This window comes from Electrona antarctica (assembly GCF_951216825.1).
Source record: "Electrona antarctica genome assembly, chromosome: 12".
NCBI classification, from domain to species: Eukaryota; Metazoa; Chordata; class Actinopteri; order Myctophiformes; family Myctophidae; genus Electrona; species Electrona antarctica.
In genome coordinates, this window is record NC_136793.1 from 45162804 (window position 1) to 45190619 (window position 27816).

A 27816-nucleotide genomic window follows, 5' to 3' on the forward strand; every position below is an offset into this window, starting at 1 on the left:
CAAATATTTGAGTTAAAAACGTTTACTCTGAAAGAATATATATTTTTACGATTTTTCAAAAATTGTAGGTCTGCTATTTTTCAATAGCTAAAGTACTTAAGGGGGTTCCCGCCCTAAAATGGGTTAAGAGAAACCCCTTCAGAAGATACTGTTCCCAGGATTTCCCCTGCCTTCACTCTACACACATCTTGGAAAGTAGGCAATGATTTAAATCAAGTGACATTTTAATTTAAAATTCTAGGTCAGTTATGCATCGTGCGACGATACTATAGGAGATGCATTTACATACAATACATCGAATTGTACAGTTTGTTAATCTGATAACAATCAGCAGTAGTTAAGTGGCATCTTAACTACTACAAAACAATTCTTAAATATGCATGAGTTATTAAAAAAAAAAGTCAATTTACAACATAGTGTAGTCCAGGGACATGCAGAGAGTGTTAGAGGGGGGGAGGGGCTCAAATCCTGTTAAAGGGGCATTCCACTCATTCAACATATTACTATGTCATTAATGTACCTTAGAGCTGTTGTGTGGAAATAATAAAAAAGTTACCCCATTCTGTGTTTCCTAGAACTAGAGGTCTGAAAAAATCACCATGTTAATGATTTTTTTCATAATTACAGTTCTAGGAAATACAAAATGGGGGGACTTTTTTATTATTTCCACACAACAGCTCTAAGGTATATTAATGACAGTAAAATGTTGAAAATGGGTGGTTTTCCCCTTTAAGAGGGCACTTTTGGACAAAAATAGCAGATCTACAAGCTCGTGCTGCGACGCGTTGAGAGCTTGTAGATCAGCTATTTTCGGGGCGCAACCCAGCACTCTTTAGCTAGTGGAGATGTGGTGTGTGTAACGACATGGATTTCTAAACAAATTTGTTCAGTGCAAAAAAACTGTGTTGACGTTCGGGAGACTTAGGGAAAAAAAGCCATTCTCCTGAAGGCTGCCTTTCTGGTATGTGGCATGGAAAAGGAGTGGCATTTTAGCATTTCTTTCACCATGTAGTAAATGCTGTATTCGTGGTCTGGAAAAGGGCAGGGGGCTCTGTTGTTTTACAGACGGGGTAAAAGGGCAGGGGGCTGAAGCCCCCCTTTGATGTCTTATGTTTGCACGTCCCTGCTGTCCTCTATAGAGCGTCGCAGTCCCGCCCCCTTTCATGACGACGCCAGGACCAGGAAATGAATCCCAATGCATTTTTCCCATAGACTTTTCAAAACGTATTTATTTAAAGACCTTTTAAGCGTCGTACGAAGCCAACTCGAGCCGTGACAAATCATGACAACACACACAATAGTGTTTATTGTCATGATTTGTCACGACAAGAGTTGGCTTTGTCCGCGGCGTAAACGTCTTTAAATAAATACTTTCTGAAAAGTCTATGAGGAAAATGAACAGGGATTTATTTTCCGGGTCTCTCTCTCGAGGGGGCGGGACTGCGACGCTCTATTATGGTTCACTGGACAAAAGGCTAGTAAAACATTTTTTTCTCTCCGGTCAAAAATGAAAGCGGTTTAACATTTCATTGGCATAAATTCTAGCCTGCTGAACAAAACAAACACTTTGACTTGGAGCATATTAACCCACAGCAAACATGAATATATTATGGTACTAATCCAGGACTAGGGTTCTTCTTCAGCACACCAATGAGCAGCAAAACTCTTTATGCCTTTCGTCCAATCATGATCTCCAGAAATGGGAGCTGAGCTGGCCTTTGGGCGGAGCGATCTGCCTGCTTCTTAAGGACGTCTGTATGGAAAGACACAGAGAGAAGGGTCTCAATCCAAAACCAGTGTTGTTTTCGTCGACTAATACTACGACAATTATTTCTCGTACTGACAAAAACTACATAAAAACTAAATAAAAACGAACCCATGATGACTAAAACTATGACTAAATATGCTGACAATGTCGTCAACAAATAAAAACTAGACTAAAATGTTAGGAAGGGACTAGTGGACAAGAGATCCAGTATAAGTCATTTTACACTTGGTTGCATGCTGAAAATACCAGATCTATAAGCTGACGTGTCGCACTGCGACACGTTGTGAGCTTGTAGATCGGCTATTTTCAGCAAGCGTCATTACGACGGCATCAAGGCCCTCCAAAATTACGACTAAATGAACTGTAGATTTAGTTGACTAAAATGTGACTATGAAAACTATTGAAGAGACTATGACTAAAACTTGCTGCCAAAAACAACACTGTCCAAAACGATTCTCCCCCTCCAATTATGACAAAGCTTGCCACCTCAACGCAGTTACAGTATTCCAAAAACCATCAGCGATTCCATTTACAAAAGAGAACTATAACAGTAAGGTTGAGCATGATATTATTTACCATCATTCCATAACCCATGCATCTGTCAATATGTCCCTTTAATATTAACATTTACCTTTTATAATACAAGTAATATAAGACGCGTGAAGCGAACGCAGCTGTTGTGGCAGACACACACACTTTTTTCGGTTTTTTCCTTTTTTTAAGTTTTCTACTGTGTGTGTGTGTGTGTGTGTGTGTGTGTGTGTGTGTGTGTGCGTGCATGTGTGTGTGTGTGTGTGTGCGTGCATGTCTGTGTGATACAGCTGCGCCCTCTGGTGGCGGGCGGGTGGTGTTACACCACAGACAGACAGACAGACAAGCCAGGCAGGCTTCCATAGTAATCGCTCACTGAATTCGCAATCACTGAGTTTTTTTTAAATTGTAAATTGCCTTGATGGGGGGGGGGGGGGGGATGCTATGTTCCATTTTTCCATACAGTATAAGCCGAGTGATGATGTGTCAGGGCAATTATGTTTACTGCAAGTTCAACGTTTGACAAATGCATCACACAATACGCACTAGTTGTCTCTCTAATGGTATCTGATGCCTGATGGATCCAAATGAAATGGATAAATAACCTCCATTCGGACCTCTGGATGGATATGGAAAAAAAAAATAATAATCATGGGTCTGGGTCAGTAAACTAATGGTAGCGTAATTTAACCCATTCTGGGCGGGAACCCTTTTTGGTGTTTTAACTAAGCATTATGTTATACTTTAGCTATTGATAAAATCGTAAAAATGCGGCACAAATCTTTGAATATATATATTCTTTCAATCAGAGCGAACCGTTTTTTTTATTTCGACGTCGGGCCTAAATGGGTTCAACTCATGTGCGTAGGCAGCATAGCACAACAGGGTGAGAGAGAGAGAGAGAAAGCGTTTAATACGGTAGTAGAATAACCCGTTTAGAGCAGAGGACGATTCTCTATAAAAGTCGTCTAAATCCTGACCGTTTTCAGAAAACCTCATGTTTCTGTCAGCGATTCTCAAACATTTTCATGCCAAGGACCCCCCCAAAAATATATGAAATTGGCCGCCGACCCCCCATCTGAAAAAGTGTTGTTCCAGGGACCCCTTCCCCCCCCCCCTCCCCCACCAGAATCAAAGATTTGAGTTAAAAATGTTCGCTGTGAAAGAATATATATATATTCAAAGATTTGCGCCACATTTTCACGATTTCTCAAAAATAGCAGACCTACACGCTCATTAGCTTGTAGATCTGCTATTTTTCAATAGCTAAAGTGCAAAATAATGCTTAAAACACCAAAAGAACACAAACGGAGACAGCGCACGCAAACAGCGGCCGCGAGGCGCGAGGCTGTGACACACAAACATACACATACATAATCATACTAATATGGGGGGGGGGGGGGGGGGACACACCGGAATATATGTATATATATCTGCAATCATCTATCTTTCATAAACAGAGAGAATGGGCATATTGACTGTGACGCTGATCAACATTGATTCCCAGATCGATAATATCCGCTGACAGCCCTGATACTGTATCTGTTATGTGTAATGTATTGTGTACGCCCATTTCCTTGAAGAAGATCCAGGCGTGATGGTGAACGTTTAACTCGCGATAAACTCAGTGGGAGCATAATTATTAAGAGTGCGTCGTTTTATGTCTGGCGTCTGCCCGCCCCTCCACGACACTCTGGACTCCGAAGTGTCCAGTGTTGTTTTTTTGGCAGCAAAGTTCCATTTTAGTTTTTAAGTCATAGTCTTTGGAATTAAACTTAATTTAGTTTTAGTCATATTTTAGTCACCTGGAATGTTTTAGCGTCGGTCTGGTAACTAAATATCACAAGATTTCAGTCGACTAAATCCACAGTCGATTTGGTCGACTGAAATGTGTTTTGTCGGGCCTTGATGCCGTCGTAATGGCTGATTTTACACTTGCTGAAAATAGCCGATCTACAATCTGTGAGCTTGTAGATCGGCTATTTTCAGCATGCAACCAAGTGTAAAATGACTAGTCCCTTCCTAACGTTCTAGTTTGTATTTGTTGACAAAATTGTCAATACATTTAATTTTAGTCATCATAGCTTAGTTTCCATTTAGTTTCCGTCAGTGAAAAAAAGGTAGCTGACGAACATGTTTTCGTCATAGTTTTAGTCGACGGGATCAACACTGGAAGAGTCTCTCATTCAGAATGACTTAGAACTCACCTCTAGAAACTCCTTGAGTCGAATGACGGAGCCCATCTGCCCTGTACCGGTTACAGCCTCAATCCTGGGAGAGAAACACACAAGATAGTTCCAGGTAAAAAAACAAACCTTGGTGTCTACAGCTGGTACAATTCCCCCGTCAGCTTCATTGTTGTTACCACTAAACTAGGTTTGTAACCCATTTTGGGCGGGAACCCCCTTTTGGTGTTTTAAGCATCATGTTACACTTTAGCTATTGAAAAATAGCAGATCTACAAGCTCGTAGCGTGGCACCGAGTGCCTCGCTATGAGCTTGTAGGTCTGCTATTTTTGAAAAATCATCTTTGAATATATATTCTTTCAGAGTGAAGGTTTTTAACTAAAATCTTTGCTTCTGGGGGGGGGGGGGGTCCCTGGTACAACATATTTTCAGATGGGGGTCGGCGGCCACTTATATGACATTTTGGGGGTCCGTGACATGAAAATGTTTGAGAACGACTGACACGGAAACATGAGGTTTTTCAAGAAAACTGTCAGGATTTAGAAGACATTTGTAGAATCTTCTCTCAGGTCTAAATGGGGTTAATATTTACCAAATGGAGCACATTTACATGCAAGCACGATAAATGTGTTTTGCCCACACGTTTTCTGGACGTAAAAAGGCTGTACGCACCTCTGCAAGTACTCCTCCTTGATAAGCAGGATGAGCTTCAAGAACTGCCCCTGATACTGCTTCATCAGAGCGTGGCCACACACCTGTGGGATTTATAATCAGCAACACGGTTTACACCTGGTGTATACTGTATATCTCTGCTGTCAGGAGGAAACCTTATAACTCCAAAATGTTCATTTTTCAGGAAATGAAAACCTTATATTTTTAAAACAAAGCAATACATCAATCAAAGTTGGTGTTGTAACTTTATATATTGTCAATTACTTCCATGAGAGGGGGAGAGGTGGTGGAGTTAGTTGCTTTAGCAGACATTTTGAGGGTCCAATGGAGTTAAGAGGTTTTGTCCAAAGCACTTTTTACTACTTTCCATTGGTTCAATATTTTCGAAACACACAGACGTAAAGGGTGTTCAATAGCACTGATTTATGCAAAAACTAAAACCTCAAAAATCTAAAACCTCAAAAATGGAGACAGCAACGAAATATGGTATGCATTGTATAATGAAGTGAACTCGCCTCCAGGAAGTCAAACAGCAGTGTTGCGGTGATGTCAGCCAGCGGCTCCATGTTCAGCATCTGAGCCAGCCAGCGCCAGCCGTGGTTCAAGCCATGAGGGTCAGGCTTGGAGGGAAGCAGGGGCAATACATCAAAATGGAGTCAGAGAACATGGATTTTGCTACTCGACTCTGTTGAGCTGGTTTGTTTGTAATGTGGCATTTGTCGCAGTGATTGTGTTTTTGTTATAAACTATGTGCAAATAAAATAATAATGTTTTAATTTAACTGAGAGTTATGGATTAAAATGTTCCAGAAAATGATGCATGGAAAGTTCGCAATCATGCAGGTCAAAACGGTACATTCAGGCCCCTCTTCCAGCGGGGTTGAACCGGTTCAGTTCTCCTCCACCGGTTCCGTGAAAGCACCAATTGGTTCCAAGGATCTAGAACGGAACCAGTTCTAGAAACAAAGTTCTTTTTGGTGGAAAATAGGCTTATTGTGAACTAAGTGGTGAGCTTAATTCACCTTTAGCAAAGCCCCCACCACTTAGACACTCCCACTTGGACACTGTCCTGTGTCCAGCCGGGCTCCTTTTTGGAACCAGACCTTCAAAATCTCTTCCAAATCCGTCAACAAGGCCTGCCATATGCACTGGAAAAATATGTGCGTGAAAGAATAAGGTCGCGAATACAAGCGGCCGAAATGAGTTTTCTTCGACGGGTGGCTGGCATCTCCCTTAGAGATAGGGTGAGAAGTTCAGTCACACGAGAGAGACTCGGAGTAGAACCGCTGCTCCTTCGCCTGGAAAGGAGCCAGCTTAGGTGGTTCGGGCATCTGGTTAGGATGCCTCTCGGGCGTCTCCCTAGGGAGGTCCTCGACGCACGTCCCACTGGGAGGAGACCCCCGGGGCAGACCAAGGCGCAGTTGGAGGAAACACATCGACTCACTGGGCCTTGGAACGTCTCGGGATCCCCCAGGAGGAAGTCACTAATGTTGCTCTGGAGAGGGAAGTCTGGAGCACTCTGGTGGAGCTGTTGCCCCCGCGACCCGACTACGGATAAGCGGTTGAAGATGGATGGATGGATGGATCTTTTTTTAAAACAATGTTTTATCATATAGGAAAACTATTGGTGGAGAGGTTTGTCTGACCTATGTTATGGTGATTGGACCATAGCAGTTTGGGGAGGATCTTAGCTATAGGTCAATTGTATCTATGGAAGGCACTGCCAAATATCCAATGAAACCAGAGTCATGGGACTCGTCTTAGCCCTTATCCAATGAAACCAGACTCATGGAATACGTCTTAGCCCTTATCCAATGAAACCAGAGTCATGGAATACGTCTTAGCCCTTATCCAATGAAACCAGAGTCATGGAATACGTCTTAGCTCTTATCCAATGAAAACCAGAGTCATGGAATACGTCTTAGCCCTTATCCAATGAAAACCAGAGTCATGGAATACGTCTTAGCCCTTATCCAATGAAAACAAGTCATGGAATACGTCTTAGCCCTTATCCAATGAAAACCAGAGTCATGGAATAAGCCTTAGCCCTTATCCAATGAAAACAAGAGTCATGGAATACGTCTCAGCCCTTATCCAATGAAAACCAGAGTCATGGAATACGTCTTAGCCCTTATCCAATGAAAACAAGTCATGGAATACGTCTTAGCCCTTATCCAATGAAAGCAGAGTATCGGGGACAAGTCTCACCCCGTGCTTGGGGCCGTAGGGCCATCTCTGCTGTATGGTGGCGGCGTAGAGGCGGATCATTCCAGACATTCTCTTCAGGAAGGCGTCCTGACCTTCGACCCCGTTGTCATCCACGCGGTAGCCCAGGACCCTGTAGATGTGAGAAGAACCACATGCTTGTGACCAGTGGTGGAAAGTAACTAGGTACTTTTACTTAAGTACTGTACTTAAGTACAATTTTGAGGTATTTGTACTTTACTTGAGCATTTCCAATTTCCAGTACTTTTACTTCTACTCCACTAACATCTCAAGAGCCAAAATTTGTACTTTTACTCCACTACAATTATTTGAAGACTTTAGTTACTAGTTACTTTGTAGATTTGAATTTTGATTAGAAAACATACACTAACATTCCGGCCATTTGAAAATAGCCGATTTTGTACACATTTTGTACACATTTTGAACTTGTGAAATGGGACATTCTGCAATATGAGTACTTTTACTTTTCTTTCTGTAACGAAGTACTTCTAAATTGCAGTATTGGTACTTTTACTTAAGTAAAACAATTGAGTACTTGTTCCACCACTGCTTGTGACACAGGATAAACCCGATAGGAACCCAGAACCCTGTGTTGGTGTGAGTTTAGACATTTCTCTCAAATGCAATTTTGAAAAAATAATAGAATAGAACATTCTAGTGGAACCACCATTAATTATCCAGATGTAAATAAATGGAGCCAACAACAGGTGTTACTGTTCAGATGTTCCATATTCTCTTTCAGATCAATGTGCACATTTTGACCAGTGTTTCACTACGAATGAGTGACCCTGACCTCTGGTAGTCCTCGACAGACGTGCCATCCTTCATAGGGGGGTAGTGGGGCACCGCGTTAAGGGCACTACACTTACCTCTGGTAGTCCTCGACAGAGGTGCCATCCTTCATAGGGGGGTAGTGGGGCACCGCGTTAAGGGCACTACACTTACCTCTGGTAGTCCTCGACAGAGGTGCCATCCTTCACAGGGGGGTAGTGGGGCACCGCGTTAAGGGCACTACACTTACCTCTGGTAGTCCTCGACAGAGGTGCCATCCTTCATAGGGGGGTAGTGGGGCACCGCGTTAAGGGCACTACACTTACCTCTGGTAGTCCTCGACAGAGGTGCCATCCTTCACAGGGGGGTAGTGGGGCACCGCGTTAAGGGCACTACACTTACCTCTGGTAGTCCTCGACAGAGGTGCCATCCTTCATAGGGGGGTAGTGGGGCACCGCGTTAAGGGCACTACACTTACCTCTGGTAGTCCTCGACAGAGGTGCCATCCTTCATAGGGGGGTAGTGGGGCACCGCGTAAGGGCACTTCTTGTGCAGGTGGGCCAGGATGAGCTCGCCCACGTTGGGGTGTTTCTCCCAAACCCCCGAGGCCACGGCGGCGATGGGGAAGGCCGCTTCATGGTGAGACGCCACCTCCTCTTCTCCTTGTTTCTAAAAAAAAAAAAAAAAAAAGATTTTAGAAGCTTTAGAACACTTTCCTGGGGGTCTTTATGCGTGTAATATGTGGTTTTTAGATCATTTAGATTGTAGCAGTGAGGCCCAGTGTCTCTGATGTCATGGACACTGGGCTCACTGCTAAAATCTAAATGATCTAAAACCACATATTACACACATAAAGACCCCCAGGAAAGTGTTAATCTTCTAAGGGTCATTAACAATTTCTTTTTTGCAAAAAGGGTGAAGTGTCCCATAAACTAGACCGCTGCTCGGCTATTCTGTATTTAAGTCCGACGACATTTTGTAGTCCTACGTTACGTCCGGGTCCAAGTGGCACCAGCTCCCGCCCGCATCTCATTGTAAATAGAATATTTTAAATAGAATATCTAAACGCGTGAATCGTTTTACAATAACGTTATTTTTCAGAAAGGAAGCCATTGAGGGTTAAAATGGGTCTTAATGCTTCCAACTCGAGTAAAATTATTAATTTAAGCGTCCATGACAAAGAAAATATATGATGTGGAGACATGACAATAAAGACTATTATTATCATTATTATTGAAGGTGGTAACAGTCCATTTGCTCAGTACAATATTTCGGGGGCATATTTAGAATGTGTGCAGGGTTGAGTACGTTGAATCTAGTTTGCATTAAGGAGGATTTAGTTGACACAATGAAATAAAATGGCGATAGTATTCCGTGTGGGGCAGACGGTCTGTCACAGCCAGACTTGGGAGAGCAGCAGCTTTGAATGCGGTAAAACGAGACTTTCGTGGTTGTTTTCGTCTCAGATTTAGTCAGACGGAGCGTCACAGTATAACTCCATGGGGACACAAAAGCGACACAAAAGTAGGACCCGGAAGTATCTCTGGAGGGGGCGCTCACGTCACGGCTAAAATACTGAATAGAGCACAGAGTCGGTAACGATGGAAGTTGGAGATCCACGCTAAGGGATACCCGTTGTACCCGCGTCAGAGTACCCGCTCCACCCATCTGTCAGCGTCCCTCTTATGCCCATATATGGAGATTTCTGTATCTGTCTCTGTGTACCTTTATTCCTATATATGGAGTTCTGTCTGTGTCAGGCATGCCCAAATATGGAGTGTGTTGCCTAACCCATTTAGACCTGAGGACGATTCTACAAATGCCTTCTTCTAAATCCTGACAGTTTTCTGAAAAACCCATGTTTCTATGTCAGTGGTTCTCAAACTATTTCATGCCAGTGGTTCTCAAACTATGTCATGTCAGTGGTTCTCAAACTAGTTCATGCCAGTGGTTCTCAAACTATGTCATGTCAGTGGTTCTCAAACTAGTTCATGCCAGTGGTTCTCAAACTATTTCATGTCAGTGGTTCTCAAACTATGTCATGTCAGTGGTTCTCAAACTAGTTCATGTCAGTGGTTCTCAAACTATGTCATGTCAGTGGTTCTCAAACTAGTTCATGCCAGTGGTTCTCAAACTATGTCATGTCAGTGGTTCTCAAACTAGTTCATGTCAGTGGTTCTCAAACTATGTCATGTCAGTGGTTCTCAAACTAGTTCATGCCAGTGGTTCTCAAACTATGTCATGTCAGTGGTTCTCAAACTAGTTCATGCCAGTGGTTCTCAAACTATTTCATGTCAGTGGTTCTCAAACTATGTCATGTCAGTGGTTCTCAAACTAGTTCATGTCAGTGGTTCTCAAACTATGTCATGTCAGTGGTTCTCAAACTATGTCATGTCAGTGGTTCTCAAACTATGTCATGTCAGTGGTTCTCAAACTAGTTCATGCCAGTGGTTCTCAAACTATGTCATGTCAGTGGTTCTCAAACTAGTTCATGTCAGTGGTTCTCAAACTATGTCATGTCAGTGGTTCTCAAACTAGTTCATGCCAGTGGTTCTCAAACTATGTCATGTCAGTGGTTCTCAAACTAGTTCATGCCAGTGGTTCTCAAACTATTTCATGTCAGTGGTTCTCAAACTATGTCATGTCAGTGGTTCTCAAACTATGTCATGTCAGTGGTTCTCAAACTAGTTCATGTCAGTGGTTCTCAAACTATGTCATGTCAGTGGTTCTCAAACTATGTCATGTCAGTGGTTCTCAAACTAGTTCATGCCAGTGGTTCTCAAACTATGTCATGTCAGTGGTTCTCAAACTATGTCATGTCAGTGGTTCTCAAACTATGTCATGTCAGTGGTTCTCAAACTATGTCATGTCAGTGGTTCTCAAACTATGTCATGTCAGTGGTTCTCAAACTATTTCATGTCAGTGGTTCTCAAACTATGTCATGTCAGTGGTTCTCAAACTATGTCATGTCAGTGGTTCTCAAACTATGTCATGTTAGTGGTTCTCAAACTATGTCATGTCAGTGGTTCTCAAACTATGTCATGTCAGTGGTTCTCAAACTATGTCATGTCAGTGGTTCTCAAACTATGTCATGTTAGTGGTTCTCAAACTATGTCATGTCAGTGGTTCTCAAACTATGTCATGTCAGTGGTTCTCAAACTATGTCATGTTAGTGGTTCTCAAACTATGTCATGTCAGTGGTTCTCAAACTATGTCATGTCAGTGGTTCTCAAACTATGTCATGTCAGTGGTTCTCAAACTATTTCATGTCAGTGGTTCTCAAACTATGTCATGTCAGTGGTTCTCAAACTATGTCATGTCAGTGGTTCTCAAACTATGTCATGTCAGTGGTTCTCAAACTATGTCATGTCAGTGGTTCTCAAACTATTTCATGCCAAGGACCCCCAAGATTATTATGTATTTGGCCGCCGACCCCCATCTGAAAATATGTTGTTCCAGGGACCACCCCCCCAGATAACAACGGTTTGAGTTAAAAACGTTCGCTGTGAAAGAATATATATTCAAAGATTTGCACTACATTTTCAGGATTTTTCAAAAATAGCAGACCTACAAGCTCATAGCGCGGCACTCGGTGCCGCGCTATGAGCTTGTAGATCTGCTATTTTTCAATAGCTGAAGTATAACATAATGCAGTTAAAACACCAAAATGGGTTCCCCTTTTGTGGCGATTCTGGACAACCGTGTATGGGACCCACTCGACACCGGGCACCGCGCTCCCTGTGGTGTTGTGGAACGCCTGTGCCAAATTTGAAAGTCGGTGGGGCGAACAGTTCTTGAGTTACGTAACAGAGTCATGGTGCATTTATAGATGCAACAGTATTTCTACATTGCATTATTTAATACAAGTGAATGTCTGGAATTCAAAATGTACTTCTCATCTAGTATCTACGATGGTGATCCAGAAATATAAATGTCAAGCCCCGTACACGAGTGTTTTATTCACACAAGGCGACAGCTCATGTTTGCCAATGTTGAAATTCTATACTCGTGTTGTCATTGGGACTCGGGAGCCCCCTAGTGGCTTTCCTGCACACCGTTTCAATGCTTGTACACAGAGAGTTGTATATTCAATTATTTAGTGGTTCCAAAACTTCTTTGACCCAAGACCCAAAAACCCATTTTGGTGTTAGCATTATGTTATGCTTTAGCTATTGAAAAATAGCAGATCTACAAGCTCATAGCGCGCCACCGAGTGGCGCGCTACGAGCTTGTAGGTCTGCTATTTTTGAAAAATCGAAGAACGACTGACATAGAAACATAGCTTTTTCAGAAAACTGTCAGGATTTAGTAGACAATTTTAGAATCTGATCTCAGGTCAAAATGGGTTAAACATTTAAATATTTGATGGAATTCCTTAGATTTTTCATTTATTTCTTCTTTGGGGTTGCATTGCATGCTCTCAAGAGTTAAATTATTGTTAAACATTACATTGTTTACAAGAAGTCTACACAATTAGAGAATGTAGAAGAATTGTTTTGATCAACATTTGCCTGTTATCTCTCCTATGGATGGTACCACATCAATACAGCATGGAATCTTATCCAACATCAACAAAATATTCAGGTTTTTTAGGTCTTTGAGGCTAAATCTCATCAAATGGTGGTCCGTGGCTCAAATACATTCTGAATAATGCATGCAGTGGTTCTCAAAGTGGGGTCCGGGGACCCCTAGGGGTCTTTGAGAGACTTCCAGGGGGTCCCCACCCAGCTAAATGATAGTTAGGAACCAAATGGACCCTTATGGGTCTGTAAGTCGGAGAATGTACAAATGGACACTAACAGGTCCATTTGGTTCAATTCTGTACACTCTCAGAGTTAAATTAACTTTCATTTTACAATATACATTGGGGGTCCCAGAGATAGAAATGCCATTAAATGGGGGGTCCGTAGCCTAATTCAGGTCAAACCTGGGAATTCTTGAAATGAAAAAAATAAATAAAAAAATCTGTGAATACAAATCTTCTCTTATGGGGCTTCCTTGGCATATATTTTCTAATGGGGGGTCCGCGGGCTAATGGGTGTCAATTTGGGGGCTAATGGGTGTCAATTTAGCTATTGAAAAATAGCAGATCTACAAGCTCATAGCGCGCCACCGAGTGGCGCGCTATGAACTTGTAGGTCTGCTATTTTTGAAAAATCGTTAAAATGTGCCTCAAATCTTTCCGAAAATTGTCATGATTTAGAAAACTTTTTTTTTTTTAAATTTCGACGTCAGGCCTGAATGGGTTAAAGTATAACATAATGCTTTAAAAACACCAAAAAGGGGGTTCCCTCCCTCCCTCCCACCCAGAATATGGGGGTTGAAAACCCCCACTGTTCCACACAACAACAACCGGGCCTGACCGGGGCACTAGTAGTCACTACACTCACCACAAACTTCTCGGCCAGCTTGTAGCTGACGTACTCCAGTCCCTTGGGGTGCTGCGAGGTGGACACGGACTTCCCCGCCGACACGGCGGAGCGCCCGCACAGCAGCTTGTCGATCTTGTCAAAGATCTCCTTGAGCAGCGAGCCCGACGTGCTGGAGATCTGACTGACGGGGATGGTGGCCGCTTTCTGGAGCTCCATTCTTAACTTCTTCGTCTGTGAATCCATAAAAAAGAAAAAAAAGGATTCGTACACAGTTGTTGATTTAGATTTAGATTACAATGTGTAAAGGGACTTTAGCGGACTTAACAAAATGCAAGGTTAAATGGTGCATTTATATAGCGCCTTTATCCAAGGCGCTTCATAGGTTGCACATTCACACACACAAGTGTAAGTGGGTAAGTGTCATAGTAGCTTGTTTACAACTGAAACGGACTTCCTGTGCACCGACTTCCTCTTCAAAATAAGAGCCACGTGTAATGATTAGTCAACACTAGTTTCATTTATAAGTCTACATACAGGACGTTAACATCACATTTGAGTTCCTTTTGAATGCCTGTCCGATTTCTCTACATAATAAGGCTGTACCTTAGCCCTTTTTTTTAGGACTCGAACTTCGGCAGGAATTTCCGAGCGAACATCCGGACCATTTGTTTCTAATTAATTAAAAAAAATAACCTTTGAGATATCCGTCTCGATCAGAGCGCAGCGCGTCTCCTCTGCTCTTTATCAATCTCTCTCGTCTCTCCCAACACACGCGCACACACACACACACACACACACACCGTCAAGTGGCTCCGCGAAAACAGCTGATCTGCAAGCTCATCGTTCCAATTTCAGTCCCTATTGGTTCTAACACTATCTCTCTCTCTCGGTTTCTGGCACAAAAGCGCCACTTTTTCCCCTACTGGTACTCTAAACATAGTCACATAGTCCCAACCCCTACTGGTACTCTAAACATAGTCACATAGTCCCAACCCCTACTGGTACTCTAAACATAGTCACATAGTCCCAACCCCTACTGGTACTCTAAACATAGTCACATAGTCCCATCCCCTACTGGTACTCTAAACATAGTCACATAGTCCCAACCCCTACTGGTACTCTAAACATAGTCACAACCCCTACTGGTACTCTAAACATAGTCACATAGTCCCATCCCCTACTGGTACTCTAAACATTGTCACATAGTGACATTGCTGTTCCTTGGAGTGGTTGCACCACTCAAAAAGTTTGAGAACCACTGCACGCTAAATGGAACAGAGCCGTAATTAGTATCATCGGTGACACCTGCGAAGGAAGTAGGGAAGCGGGACCGGAAGCAAGGACTATCTAAAGAGGACGAGAAGCGCAGACCGTACGGTGGACTCCATGTGGCTCCCTGGAAGGAAAGAAACGTGCGCAGTTGAGACCAGGAAGTTGTAGACTTGCCCAAATTTTGGCAAGTATACAACTTCCCGTCCTCTTTAAATAGTCCTTGGCCGGAAGTAGGAAGAGTTATTCTGTGTGCATACATAAAAGAGCCCATTGCTACTCCATTCCATGGCGGTGTGGGTGTGCAATGTTGTACAACATAAAAAAGACGCGTACAGAATTGCGTGTCCACGAATGCAAGAGCCCACCTGCATATCCTTTGGGTCGTTGAGGTCCTCGAATAACTGTGCACAGCGCGCAGCGTTGGCCTGCAGCTCCTTGTACCATTTCAGAGTGCTCTCTTCAGCTTTGGTCTGCAGGCCTGTTGAAAGGAGAACCGTTACAAACCCTCCCTCTGGAACATCAGTTTTGACTCAAATCTTTGTTTCTAATATTTTTTTAGATGGCGGTCAAATGCATAAAATGTTGGGGATCCTTGACATGAAAATGTTTGAGCAGCATTAACGGTTGCATTAAACAATAAAAGAAGCAAAGATCCGAGTTAAAAACATTCGCTCTGAAATAATATATATATTCAAAGCTTTCCGCCGCATTTCCACGATTTTTCAAAAATAGCAGATCTTACAAGCTCGTAGATCAATACCTGAAGTATAACATAATGCTTAAAACACCAAAAGGGGGTTCCCGTCCAGAATGGTTTAAAAACCAGGAAGATACTTCTTGCCGCTCGTGGGCAAGAAGCAACTTCGTGACGCGACTGTGTGGATGCAGTCTCTCTCTCTCTCTCTCTCTCTCTCCCCCAACCCCCCTGATGATGACCCAAATGAACACACCACCCCCTCGGGTGACGACGGTCTTCACCTCTCCGCTGTGCCTTCTCCTTGGCTGCGGCGGCCGCCTTCTTCCTCTGCTCGTCCTGCTGCGCGTGCAGCTCCGCCTGCTTCTGGCGGGCCTCGTGGTCCTGCTGCTCCTTGGCCTTCCTCTCCTGGGCCTTGACCGTCTCCTCCTGCGTCAGGCGGACGAGAGCGCGCATCTCGTGGAGGGCCCGCTCTGCTACGGCCATGTCCTCCACACTGGGGGACTCACCCTGGGGAACCAGGGAAAAGAAATGGGAAAAAATATACATTTAGCCTCACAGCTAGAAAGGTCCTGGGTTCGATTCCCCGCTCGGGACGCTGTGGGTGCTGGGCGGCGTGTTCTCTCTCCTCCGCTTCATCAGTGCCCATACCCGAGGCGGGGTTGGCCATTTTGTTGTTTTTTTTATCTGTTAATTTGCATGTTAACACCTTAGTAGCCCGGAACTATTTAATCCATTTCATCCATGTGCCCATCATTTATAGCGCACGGACCACTTTTACCGGCACACCGGAAGTTGCTGTACATGTCTGTGTAGCAGCTAACAATAGCCACACCACTCTAGAGTCGATCGACAACAACGGGAGACAAGAATAAATCTATCGCGACTAGCGACTGGACCGCGGAAGGCCGTCAAACACAGGATCTTTTTTCAGAATTAGACGGGATGATTTAGATCGGGAGTTATGATCGTTTTAATATTTTCGTTTGTCAGCTAAACAGGCAGGGAACATTTTCGATGACGTGTCACTTTTTGACACGTCATCGGATCGGGCAACAAGCGCTCCTAGGCTCTAGAGCGATGCGAACGGTTTTGTTATCATTAATCTCCGTCCTATTTATCAGTCTCCGGCTTGGGCACTTGACGGAGAACTCCGCCCCGGGCCTCCATGGTGTTAACGCCCAGTAACTGTCAAAAGTCACAGAATTGTACGGGTCAAATTTAGACTAGTGCTGCACAATTAAATCGAAAAAAAATCGTGATAGAGAGTCAGACACCAATGCAATCTCATGTCTAAATTTGAGCGAGAATGGTGCAGCACTAGTTGGCTAGTTACTCTTATGTTTAATGTATGAATGGTGCAGAACTAGTTGGCTAGTTACTCTTATGTTTAATGTATGAATGGTGCAGCACTAGTTGGCTAGTTACTCTTATGTTTAATGTATGAATGGTGCAGAACTAGTTGGCTAGTTACTCTTATGTTTAATGTATGAATGGTGCAGCACTAGTTGGCTAGTTACTCTTATGTTTAATGTATGAATGGTGCAGCACTAGTTGGCTAGTTACTCTTATGTTTAATGTATGAATGGTGCAGCACTAGTTGGCTAGTTACTCTTATGTTTAATGTATGAATGGTGCAGCACTAGTTGGCTAGTTACTCTTATGTTTAATGTATGAATGGTGCAGCACTAGTTGGCTAGTTACTCTTATGTTTAATGTATGAATGGTGCAGCACTAGTTGGCTAGTTACTCTTATGTTTAATGTATGAATGGTGCAGCACTAGTTGGCTAGTTACTCTTATGTTTAATGTATGAATGGTGCAGCACTAGTTGGCTAGTTACTCTTATGTTTAATGTATGAATGGTGCAGCACTAGTTGGCTAGTTACTCTTATGTTTTTGCTACAAGAGAGACTTTAAAGCCACAGTAGTTAATGGCTCCAGGTGCCACATTTTGAATGTATAATGTTCAGCAACTACAGACTAAAGTCTAAGACAATACATATTTTCAAGGAAAACAAATTAGAAGCGTGTGAAAATCGTGATCTCAATTCTTGTGGAAGAAAATCTAGATTCAGAAACAGACTGTATCAAATATGACTGACTGACTGACTGTCGTAAACGATGCAGAGACACCTCCCCGACAATATCGCCAAGACAGTTTGTATACTTTTGGACCACAATTATTTATATGAGACGATTTTAAGATGACACAATGTTATTCTCCATAGAGAGAAACTTCCATGAACCACGGGATGAGCGCGTGACGTCAGGACTTCGGCACTCTATTGTACAGTGACAACTAAAGTCCCTGTAATGTTTATGTTGTACTATTACAAAAAAAAAAAAAAACGACATAAAATAAAAGGATTTAAGATCATTAACACCTTAGAAGCCCGGAACTATTTAATCCATTTCATCCAGGGTGCCCATAATTTGTAGCGCACGGACCACTTTTACCGGCGCACCGGAAGCTGGTGTGCATGTCTGTGTAGCAGCTAACAATAGCCACACCACGATCGAGTCGATCGACAACAACGGGAGGTAATAATAAATCTATCGCGACTAGCGACTGGACCGCTGAGCGCCGTCTAACACAGGATCTTTTTTCAGAATTAGACGGGATGATTTAGATCGGGAGTTATGATCGTTTTAAGATTTTCGTTTTCATCAGCTAAACAGGCAGGGGAGATTTTCGATGACGTGACACTTTTTGACACGTCATCGGATCGGGCAACAAGCGCTCCAAGGCTCTAGAGCGATGCGAATGGTTTTGTTTTCATTAATCTCCGTCTTGTTTATCAATCTCCGTGTTGGGCACTTGACCGTGACCTTGAACTTGGACGGAGAACATCCAAGGTGTTAAAAGCTGGGCTGTTGCCCGAGTCCAGTGCATTTCTGCCAACTTCTGGTCCAGGACTGTCAGCCGGCATCGGACTGGCCCCCCATGAAGTGAACGGAGTTGATCGTAACTCTGTCTTATACTCTATGGCTCTGGTTTCCCCCCCCCCCCCCCAACTGACACTCAAGTGGCTACTGGCCAATCCCAGCGTGTCCTTACTCGTCATCACTAGGCATGTAACGATTCACTCAACTCACGATACGATTCGTATCACGATATGAGGTTCACGATACAATTTTTCACGATATTTCAAACAAAAAATCTTTCCCAGAAAAATTACCTTTTTTTAAAAACAAATGTTATATAATTTATCCCCCCCCCCTTTTCACATTTGTATTTAACTACATTGCAAAAGAAGTAGCATTACTTTTGACAGTGCAGAAACATAATTGCCTTCCTTGATGAGCATCAACGACCACCACCTGGGCACAGACACACACAGCTCCCCTCTACAGTGCTCTACTACTGAAAGTGACTCATTTCTCTCCAAAAGCACTTGAATATGATGGAATATGACTAAAGCTCACATTTCACATCACACACCATAATGTAAATGAAAATCGACTCATCACCCAAATTCACCCATTCGCAAGCATGGATGCTTGCGTCCAGTCTGCAAGGACCGTGAAGGCTCATACATACTCCAGTTTGAGGTGATAGCTTATCACCGCGGTGTAGTTTTTTTTTTAAGGGTTAGAAAAACTACAACATTACGTCATTCGCCGCGGTGTTCAGCTATCACCGCGGACACAGACACATGTGTCAGTGTTCACTGACACAATCAGTGAACACCCCGTTCACTGATTGGTCTAGATTAGAAGTTGGGTGGGTGGATTTTGCAGGCATGGGGGGGGGGGTTTGCATCTGAACCAGAGGGAGGCGGGGTCAATGCTTAAGGACATCACCGCGAGTATGATGGCCTCGACTCGTTATGAAGGTGACGGTGATAGGTGAAGGTGATAACCTTAAACTGGAGTATGTACAAGTAAGACGCGCGGACGCGGGAAGCCAACACAGCTCGTAAATTGCAATAACAACAATTAGAATAAATCACGTACTTCTTTTTTTTCTTTATTCTTTTTAAGTATTTTTCTTCTATTGTGTGTTTGTGTGTGTGTGTGTGTGTGTGTGTGTGTGTGTGCGTGTGTATTTTTGTGTGTGTGATACAGCTGCGCCCTCTGGTGGCGGGCGGGTGGTGTCACAGCGTGACAGCCGTGACACACACACAGACAGACAGACAGACAGACAGACAGACAGACAGTTTTGCCTGGCTTCCATATAGTAAGCTGCTCACTGCGCTCGCAACGAGCCGAGACAGAAGAAGAAACAAACAACAGACCAACCTCATTGGTGGTGCGCACCACCTCGGACACCTGGGAGCAGAGCTGGTTGCCGCGGGTGATGTAGGCGGGGAGGTCGGGCGGGGCGGGGCCCGTCGTCTGGGCCTGCACCGCGGCTGGCTCCAGCAGCTGGTTGAGCTGCAGCACCTCTTCCTGTGGATGGCCGAGGTGTCGGTTTGGAGTTTTAGTCATAGTCTCTTTGAATAGTTCTCATATAGTTTTAGTCACATTCTAGTCGCCCGGAATGATTTAGCTAGTTAAGTCTAGTTTTAGTCGACTAAATATCATATCACTAAATCTACAGTTTATATAGTCGCCTAAAATGATTTTCGGGCGGGCCTTGAGGCCGTCGTAGTGACTGATTTTACACTTGCGGAAAATAGCCGATCTACAAGCTCACAACGCGTCGCAGCGCGACGCGTTGTGAGCTTGCAACCAATATTACTTATAACTGGATTTCTTGTCCGCTAGTCCCCATCTAACATTTTAGTCTAGTTTTTATTTGTTGACGAAACTGTTGATATATTCAGTCTTAGATTTAGTCACCATAGCTTAGTTTCCATTTAGTTTTCATCAGTGGCTGCTCTGATGAAGACCGGTATAGGTCGAAACACGTCGGTTTAAAAAAGTTTTCCTCCTTTTTTTTTTTTTACTATTAAGTGTTTCCCCGGACCTCCGGTACATTTTTTTCCTTCTCCAGTACCTGGATGGTGTTGAGGTTGCGCAGCCTCTCGCGGCCCTCCGACTGCCGCTGCCGCTCCGACTCGGCCTCGCGCACACGCTGCTGCTCCGCTTCCCTCAGCCGCAGGTTCAGGATCTGGAGAGGGAGGGGGGGAGGGGGGGGGGGGGCAAGGACGGGACGGTGAAATAATCGTAGGGTTACAAAATTGTCATTATTCATCATCATCATTGCGCCCGAAGGTCGCACACTTACTACAAAACGTGCAGCCAATGAAACGCGACGCGTTGCTCCGGTACAGGCTTTAGCTCCGACATACTATTGATCCGAAACCTCAATCCGTAACCTAACCATAACCGCAAGCACGGGAGCAGCGCATGTCGGACCATCATATTTTCGCATCACATCGCATGTCCCCGCGCTTCGGACCTTTGGTGTGTCGGATCTGCGTGTGCACCCTCGGCACCGTTAGATCTACAAGCTCGAGCTTGTAGATCTAGCTCTGCTATTTTTTGAAAAAAATCGTTAAAATGTGCCTCAAATCTTTCAGAAAATTGTCATGATTTAGAAAACTTTTTTTTTTTTTAATTTCGACGTCAGGCCTGAATGGGTTAAGAACTAAAAATCTAAATTTGCAGCCAGAAACACCAAATCTGTCAAATGGCGTCCATCCTACCTTCATCCTGTGCCTTTGCTCTTCCTTCAGCTTCTCATGGCGCCCGATGCTCTCCTTCGTTCTGCCAGAGAAACAGGACGGGACGGTGAAATAATCCTAGGGTTACACTTGAAAAGGGTGCTGTGGTCGGTAGTGGTTCTCAACGTTTTTCATCCACAGGACCCCGCGAAAATGTATGCATGTAAATGCATTTGACCGCCGACGCCCTTTCTGAAAATATGTTGTTCCAGGGACCCTCCAGAAGAAAATATTTGAGTTAAAAACGACTGAAAGAATATATATATATATAGGCCCAGGCGGTGGCGTAACCGTCTGGGCACCCGACTGGTAATCCAGTCGCAGTGTGCCGCGGGTTCGACTCCCGAGCCCGACACGGCCTTTACTGCATGTCTTCCCCCATCTCTCTCCCGTTTCCTGTCAGCCTACTGTCTGTCCCTTCAAAAAACCAATAAAAGGCGTAAGCCGCAAAAAAGTATCTTTTAAAAAAAAAGAATATATATATATATATATATATATATATATATATATATTCAAAGATTTGCGCCGCATTGTCACTTTTTTTCAAAAATAGCAGACCTACAAGGTCATAGCTTGTAGATCTGCTATTTTTCAATAGCTCAAGTATAACACAATGCTTAAAACACCAAAAGGGGTTCTAGCAGAGAAACAAGAGCCTTTTGATCATCATACAACACAACATGTCATAAATAAATAATATACATTTGTAAAGTTATTATTAAAACCCTTTTAGACCCGAGATCAGATTCTAAAAATGTCTTCTAAAATCCTCCCGTTAGAAGACATTTAGTAGAATCTTTTCTCGGGTCTAAATGGGTTAATTCAGCCATTTCTCCATTGATTAGGCCTGCTGTCAGCTGGTAACGTGTCAAAATCAAATGACTGTTTGACCGCTGTCGTCACACAGTATACTCAGAGCACCCTGCCCCGCCCATGTTCAAAATTCACACGTGTGTATGTGGCAGCTCCGCCCACAGAGGTTGTCGTATTTAAAAACATATATAACGAGGGGGAGGTGCGTGTGTGTGTGTGCGTGCGTGCAATAGTTATACGTCACACTATCAGTGTTTATATCATTGGCCCGTTTGACTGTCAAGGGTTCAGCCTCCAGGAAGAAACCCTAAATACAAAGTTAACCCATTTTGGGCGGGAACCCCTTTTGGTGTTAGCATTATGTTATGCTTTAGCTATTGAAAAATAGCAGATCTACAAGCTCATAGAGGTCTGCTATTTTTGAAAAATCGAAGAACGACTGTCAGGATGTAGAAGACATTTTTAGAATCTGATCTCAGGTCAAAATGGGTTAATACAACAAAAAACGACTCCAGGGTGTCTAATGAAGTACCGTCACCTCATAGACACGTGGAAAAACTGGAAAAATACAACGATTGTGGCACTCCATCTTTAAAAAAACCCCAAACACAATAAGGAACACATTTGAATAATGATGCGTTTGTTTTGCGTGCAGTGCGTACTCTCTGTTCATCATGTCCATCATGCTCTGGTGCTCCTGCCGCCGCTTCAGCTCCATCAGCTCCTCGAAGCGCTTCAGCTGCTCAGACTCGCGGTTGGCCACGGAGGCCACCAGACGCTCCTGCATCTCCTGACGTAGATTCAGCTCCGTCTGCGCGCACACGCACACGCACACACACGCACACACACACACACACACACACACACACACACACCAAGGTTATAATAGTTAACGAAAACTAACGAAAACTAGAATTAAAAAAACATTTGTTAACTGAAACTAAATCAAAACTAAAAATAAATTAAAAACGATAACTGTAACTGTATTGTGTGTTCACAAAACTAACTGAAATTATAGAAAAAATACCCTTAGTTATAGTTAATAGTTTGTTAGTTTAAAAAACTAAAACTAAACTATAACTAAACTAAAACTAAGCCACACACACACACACACACACACACACACACACACACACACACACACACACACACACACACACACACACACACACACACACACACACACACACACACACACACACACACACACACACACACACACACACACACCTGAGAACTGATTCTATTGTGTAAAATAACAATTCTTATACATTCACTCTAATTGTGTTAGACCTCTTGTAAAGTTAAGTAATGCAGATGTTTAACGATCTATAAGAGTCCGTGCAAGTCCGTCCATCATGTAGCTGGAAGCCCCTCAAGGACCACTGGTTGAGAACCACTGCGTTAGACAAAGTAGATTGAGCTCTGATTTGCGCCACATTTTCACAATTTCTCCAAAAAAGATAGCAGATCTACAAGCTCGCAGCGCGGCACTCGGTGCTGCGCTGCAGCGCTACGAGCTTGCAGATCTGCTACTTTTCAATATCTAAAGTATAACATAATGCTTAAAACACCAAAAGGGGTTCCCGTACTCGAATGGGTTATGGCAGGTGTTCAACGTTTTTGGCCGGGGACCCCCGCCCCGCCCCCTCCCGACCCCCAATATAAATTGACTGCTACAATAACCTTAATAATAGAGACAATACACCATAAATAAATACTGAAACAAGATATAATCATTAGGGAAGGTGTATGCATGTACTATGTGTACTATATGTAAACTCCTCATTTCCATTTTCCAGCCATTCAGTTGCAAAAAGAAAAAATATTTTTTTAAATAATTTGGGGACCCCCCAAAATAAGTTGGCGACCCCCCGAGGGGTCGCGACCCACGTGTTGAGAACCCCAGGGTTATGGCCCTGTGATGCTCATGTGTAGCCTCGACGACCTTACACGCCGCATAGGCTCAACTTATGTAACTTAGATAGCATTTCATGTAGACATAGCACTCTACAGTGTACACGCATAGTTTCATTATATAGACATTCCACTGTTAGGTTTTGCGTATGATTCATGATGATGACTTTTTCTATGCATTTGATCATGTATTACCATGATTTTTGTTCTTGCTTATACTTTAAGTCGCTCTGGATCAAGCTAAGTGCCTAAATTGTAGATTGCTGTTACACATGCAGAACTTGTGGGTGAGAACTGAGAGTACGAGAATGGTGTTTTACGCTAGTTTAGAAACAACAAGTCTTCAGGACTTTTTGGGGGTATCAGAGTGTATGACGATAAAGTGTATGACGAGTGCACTCGTCATGCTATTTGCATTTCTGCCCAATAGTCAATCAATCAATGATCAAGCTTAACCCATTTTGGGCGGTTTTAAACATTGTTTTAATTTAGCTATTGAAAAATAGCAGATCTACAAGCTCATAGCGCGCCACCGAGTGGCGCGCTACGAGCTTGTAAGTCTGCTATTTTTGAAAAATCGTGAAAATATTTATTTCAGAAAACTGGTGCATTTACATTCACACACACACACATTCACACACCGATGGCAGAAGGGGAAACCATGCAAGCCACCAACCTGCTCAGGGGTTCAGTGCCTTGCTCAAGGACACTTTGACACGATAACTCTGGGGGAGCCCACAGGGATCGAACTGGGAACCTTGCGGTTGTCTACCGGCCACTATACCCCTGAGCCACTACCTATGGTGTGTAATTAACCCATTCAGGACGGGAACCCCTTTTGGTGATTTAAGCATTATGTTATACTTTACAAGCTCATAACGCGGCGCCGAGTGCCGCGCTTGTAGATCTGCTATTTTTGGAAAATTGTGAAAATGTGGCGCGCATCTTTGAATAATATCCATCTAATAATTTAGCAGACGCCCGCTCGCTGTTTAAATCGCTCTGTCGCTGTCTGTCAGTCAGAGTACTTCCTTAGCATAGAGCAAGACAGCTGCTCGCTTTCTGCGCCATCTCACAACGCCAAAACGCAGGAAAAAGTGATTAGATTTCGGAAAAGATTATCAGCGACTTTTAGCGTCAACAACCTTGGCCTTGGCACGGTGCTTCTCTTCGCATATGCGGATGCAGCCAGCTGTCTGCGTAGCTCTGGGAGACACCAGCGAGATGGTGGGCGTTGGCGACCGACTCGACACGGGACTGAGACCCTCTCCGGGACCACTCCTCCCATCGTCGGCAACAACCTGCAGAAGATCATTGATTAGGCCTCCTGTCACAATTATTATTACCACAATCGTCTCATCGTCTCATCTATGAGTTAAATATGAGTTAATCGCTATCATTTTGTCATAATCATCATAATAGTTTCCATGTTGAACATTTGTCATACGTTAACCCATTCTGGGCGGGAACCCCTTTTGGTGTTCTAAGCATTGTTATACTTTAGCTATTGAAAAATAGCAGATCTACAAGCTCATAGGGCGGCACCGAGTGCCGTGCTACGAGCTTGTAGGTCTGCTATTTTTGAAAGATTGTGAAAATGCGGCACAAATCTTTGAATATATATTCTTTCAAAGCGAACGTTTTTAACTCAAATCTTTGCTTCTGAGGGGTTCCTCCTGGAATAACATATTTTCAGATGGGGGTCGGTGGCCAAATTACATATCATTTTTGGGGTTCTTGACATGAAATATTGAGCACCACTGATACAGAAACATAGGTATTTCAGAAAACTGTCAGAATTTAGAAGACATTTTTTTAAATTTCGACGTCAGGCCTTAACAGTTTAAGACGAAAAGGCCTTCCAAAATAGGAACGTATTGTAATCACTGATCAACGCAAGTGTCATCTTGTTGGCTTGTGGTGGACACTTTTGTTTTTTGCCACGGATGTACAAAACGACCAGACAATAATATATAAACACATAAAGAGCTACTGTAGCCCCCGAATGACCATAACATTATCATTAACAGGTCTGTAACTCTGAGAGTGAACAAAATGGACGGTGGTCCATTTGTACACTCTGCTTGCAAATAAACCATTTGAGAACCAATAATAATAAGATAATGTGCCATATTAGTGTCATAAATCTGTGTCATACATATTCTGAAGAAAGCCCGGAGACTTGACATTCAAGTAATTGGCTTTTTGTTATAATCAAAATAAGAACACCGACAAGACTCATTTGTACGGACATCATTGATGAATAAAATAAATATTCAGAGAAGACCAGTGATGTAAATAGGTTTTCAATGTAGTGAGTCCCAGGATGCAGGGATGGTCTTTTCCCACTTCCCACTTCAACGACGTCAGGAGTCATATTTTTACAAATCGCACCATTTCATTTTATATGGTTATAATGTGACAGTGGTTATATGCATGTAGAAAACAGAAGAAGGAATGATTATTATAACTAAAGCTAGCAAAATAAACTATAATAAAACAGTACAGTAGTACAGTAGTGCATCCCGTGGATGCAGAGGTCGTTGTTTTATTGCGTCCCTTAAACTATAAACTGCGTTTTGGGATGCAAAATGCACCCTATTTTTAATCTCTGGAAGACCCAGGGGAGGTGAAGTGAACGGGGAGATCGCGCGACTTGCCTGTTCCGTGTCAGTCTTTGAGGAAAGGGCCACAACAAGTGGAGTGGAGGAAAGACCACCAGTGTTTGGAGGAGGAGGGGTTGTTGTTGACGACAGAACTGGGCTCAGAGACAGTGGAGATGATGACGGGATCTCCTCACACGGACTGGAGTCCCGGGAGACATATCCTCCTCCTCCTCCTCCTCCCAGGGAGCAGGCCTTATTGCTGTTGTTCTGGTGCACACGGGGACTGAGTCTTTTCAAGATGAACCCGGACAGAGGGGACAAGCTGGGGACCTCGTTGTAACCCGCTAAAATATCCTGTACGGGACACACACGCACACAGGGATATGCTGTCATTTCGGACCTCAACGCAATCTAAAAATAATCTAAAATAACCGGTCCATAATAATAATGGACTGGTGTATAAATGGTGCATCTCTCTCTCTAATATATATATATATATATATACACACACACACACACACACACACACACACACACACACACACACACACACACACACACACACACACACACACACACACCCTGTGGGTTCCAGGTGGTCCCCAGCTAAATGATGGAAGAGTTGGTAAACAAATGGACCCTTGTAGATCTTTAACTCTTGGGAGGAGAAAATGAAACCAAATGGACCCGCTTTACGCCCTCAAGAGTTAAATTATTGTTAAACATCTGCATTACTTCATTTACAGGAAGTACGAGCATATGTTTGTAAAATAATTGTTATTTTGATCAACGTTTGCCTGCTGTTATCTCTCCTAATGGTACCCAACATCAATACAGGCATGGAATTGTGGAGAAAATCCTATCCAACGACAACAAAATATTCTTTAGTTTTGGGGTCTGAGAGGCTAAATGTCATCAAACGGTGGTCTGTGACGAATAAATGGCGAATAAATAATGATGATGGGCCTTAATTGGTATGAAAAGGGTTGAAAACTGTTGGCGCGTAACTAACTCGACTTAGGGAAGATTACTCTGGGGAAGATAATAAGAAGTCATGTTTTCTGGAAGCTATAGCTAGCTGTTTAATACTTTAATAGCAAACCTTACTCACCTCGCCCTTTTCTGGCCACTCCGTATTATATTTGAGTTTTCCTTTTGATGAGTTTTTCAAGGCATCTAATGTTTCCCACCGTAGACTTTCAGCAGGCATGATGATGATGATGATGATGATGGGATCATAAAACTGAGCTGTGATAACGTTGAAGCGGCTAGCAGGCTAAGCCGGGGGGCCGGAAACAAGTTCAAACAACCCAGTTGCAATAACAGTCCGACGTGCAACTGTATGAACGTGAGTATGGTTCCGGGCTATCTATG

At 43.3% G+C, this 27816-nt stretch overlaps 1 protein-coding gene across 1 annotated transcript; it reads right to left on the minus strand.

Moving 5' to 3' along the window:
* Positions 1-107: 107 nt before the first annotated feature.
* On the minus strand, positions 108-27784 carry gle1 (GLE1 RNA export mediator). Its single transcript, XM_079515846.1, has 16 exons — positions 27554-27784; positions 26497-26796; positions 24982-25137; positions 22582-22730; positions 21089-21149; positions 20437-20550; positions 19737-19886; positions 15777-16002; positions 15164-15276; positions 13545-13757; positions 8633-8823; positions 7366-7495; positions 5674-5778; positions 5159-5241; positions 4507-4570; positions 108-1753 (listed from the first exon to the last, which is right to left on the minus strand). Exons 1-16 carry the CDS (start codon positions 27650-27652, stop codon positions 1685-1687), a joined length of 2223 nt encoding a protein of 740 aa, XP_079371972.1. The 5' UTR covers positions 27653-27784; the 3' UTR covers positions 108-1684.
* Between the last annotated feature and the right edge of the window lie 32 nt (positions 27785-27816).

Coding starts and splice junctions, on each gene's coding strand:
- gle1 (XM_079515846.1), bottom strand. CDS start 27,652: ATGCCTGCTGAAAGTCTACGGTGGGAAACATTAGATGCCTTGAAAAAC. Junction 13,758..15,163: donor ACGACCCAAAGGATATGCAG/GTGGGCTCTTGC, acceptor ATGGATTCACAG/ACGAAGAAGTTAAGAATGGA. Junction 1,754..4,506: donor GACTCAAGGAGTTTCTAGAG/GTGAGTTCTAAG, acceptor CTTTCCATACAG/ACGTCCTTAAGAAGCAGGCA.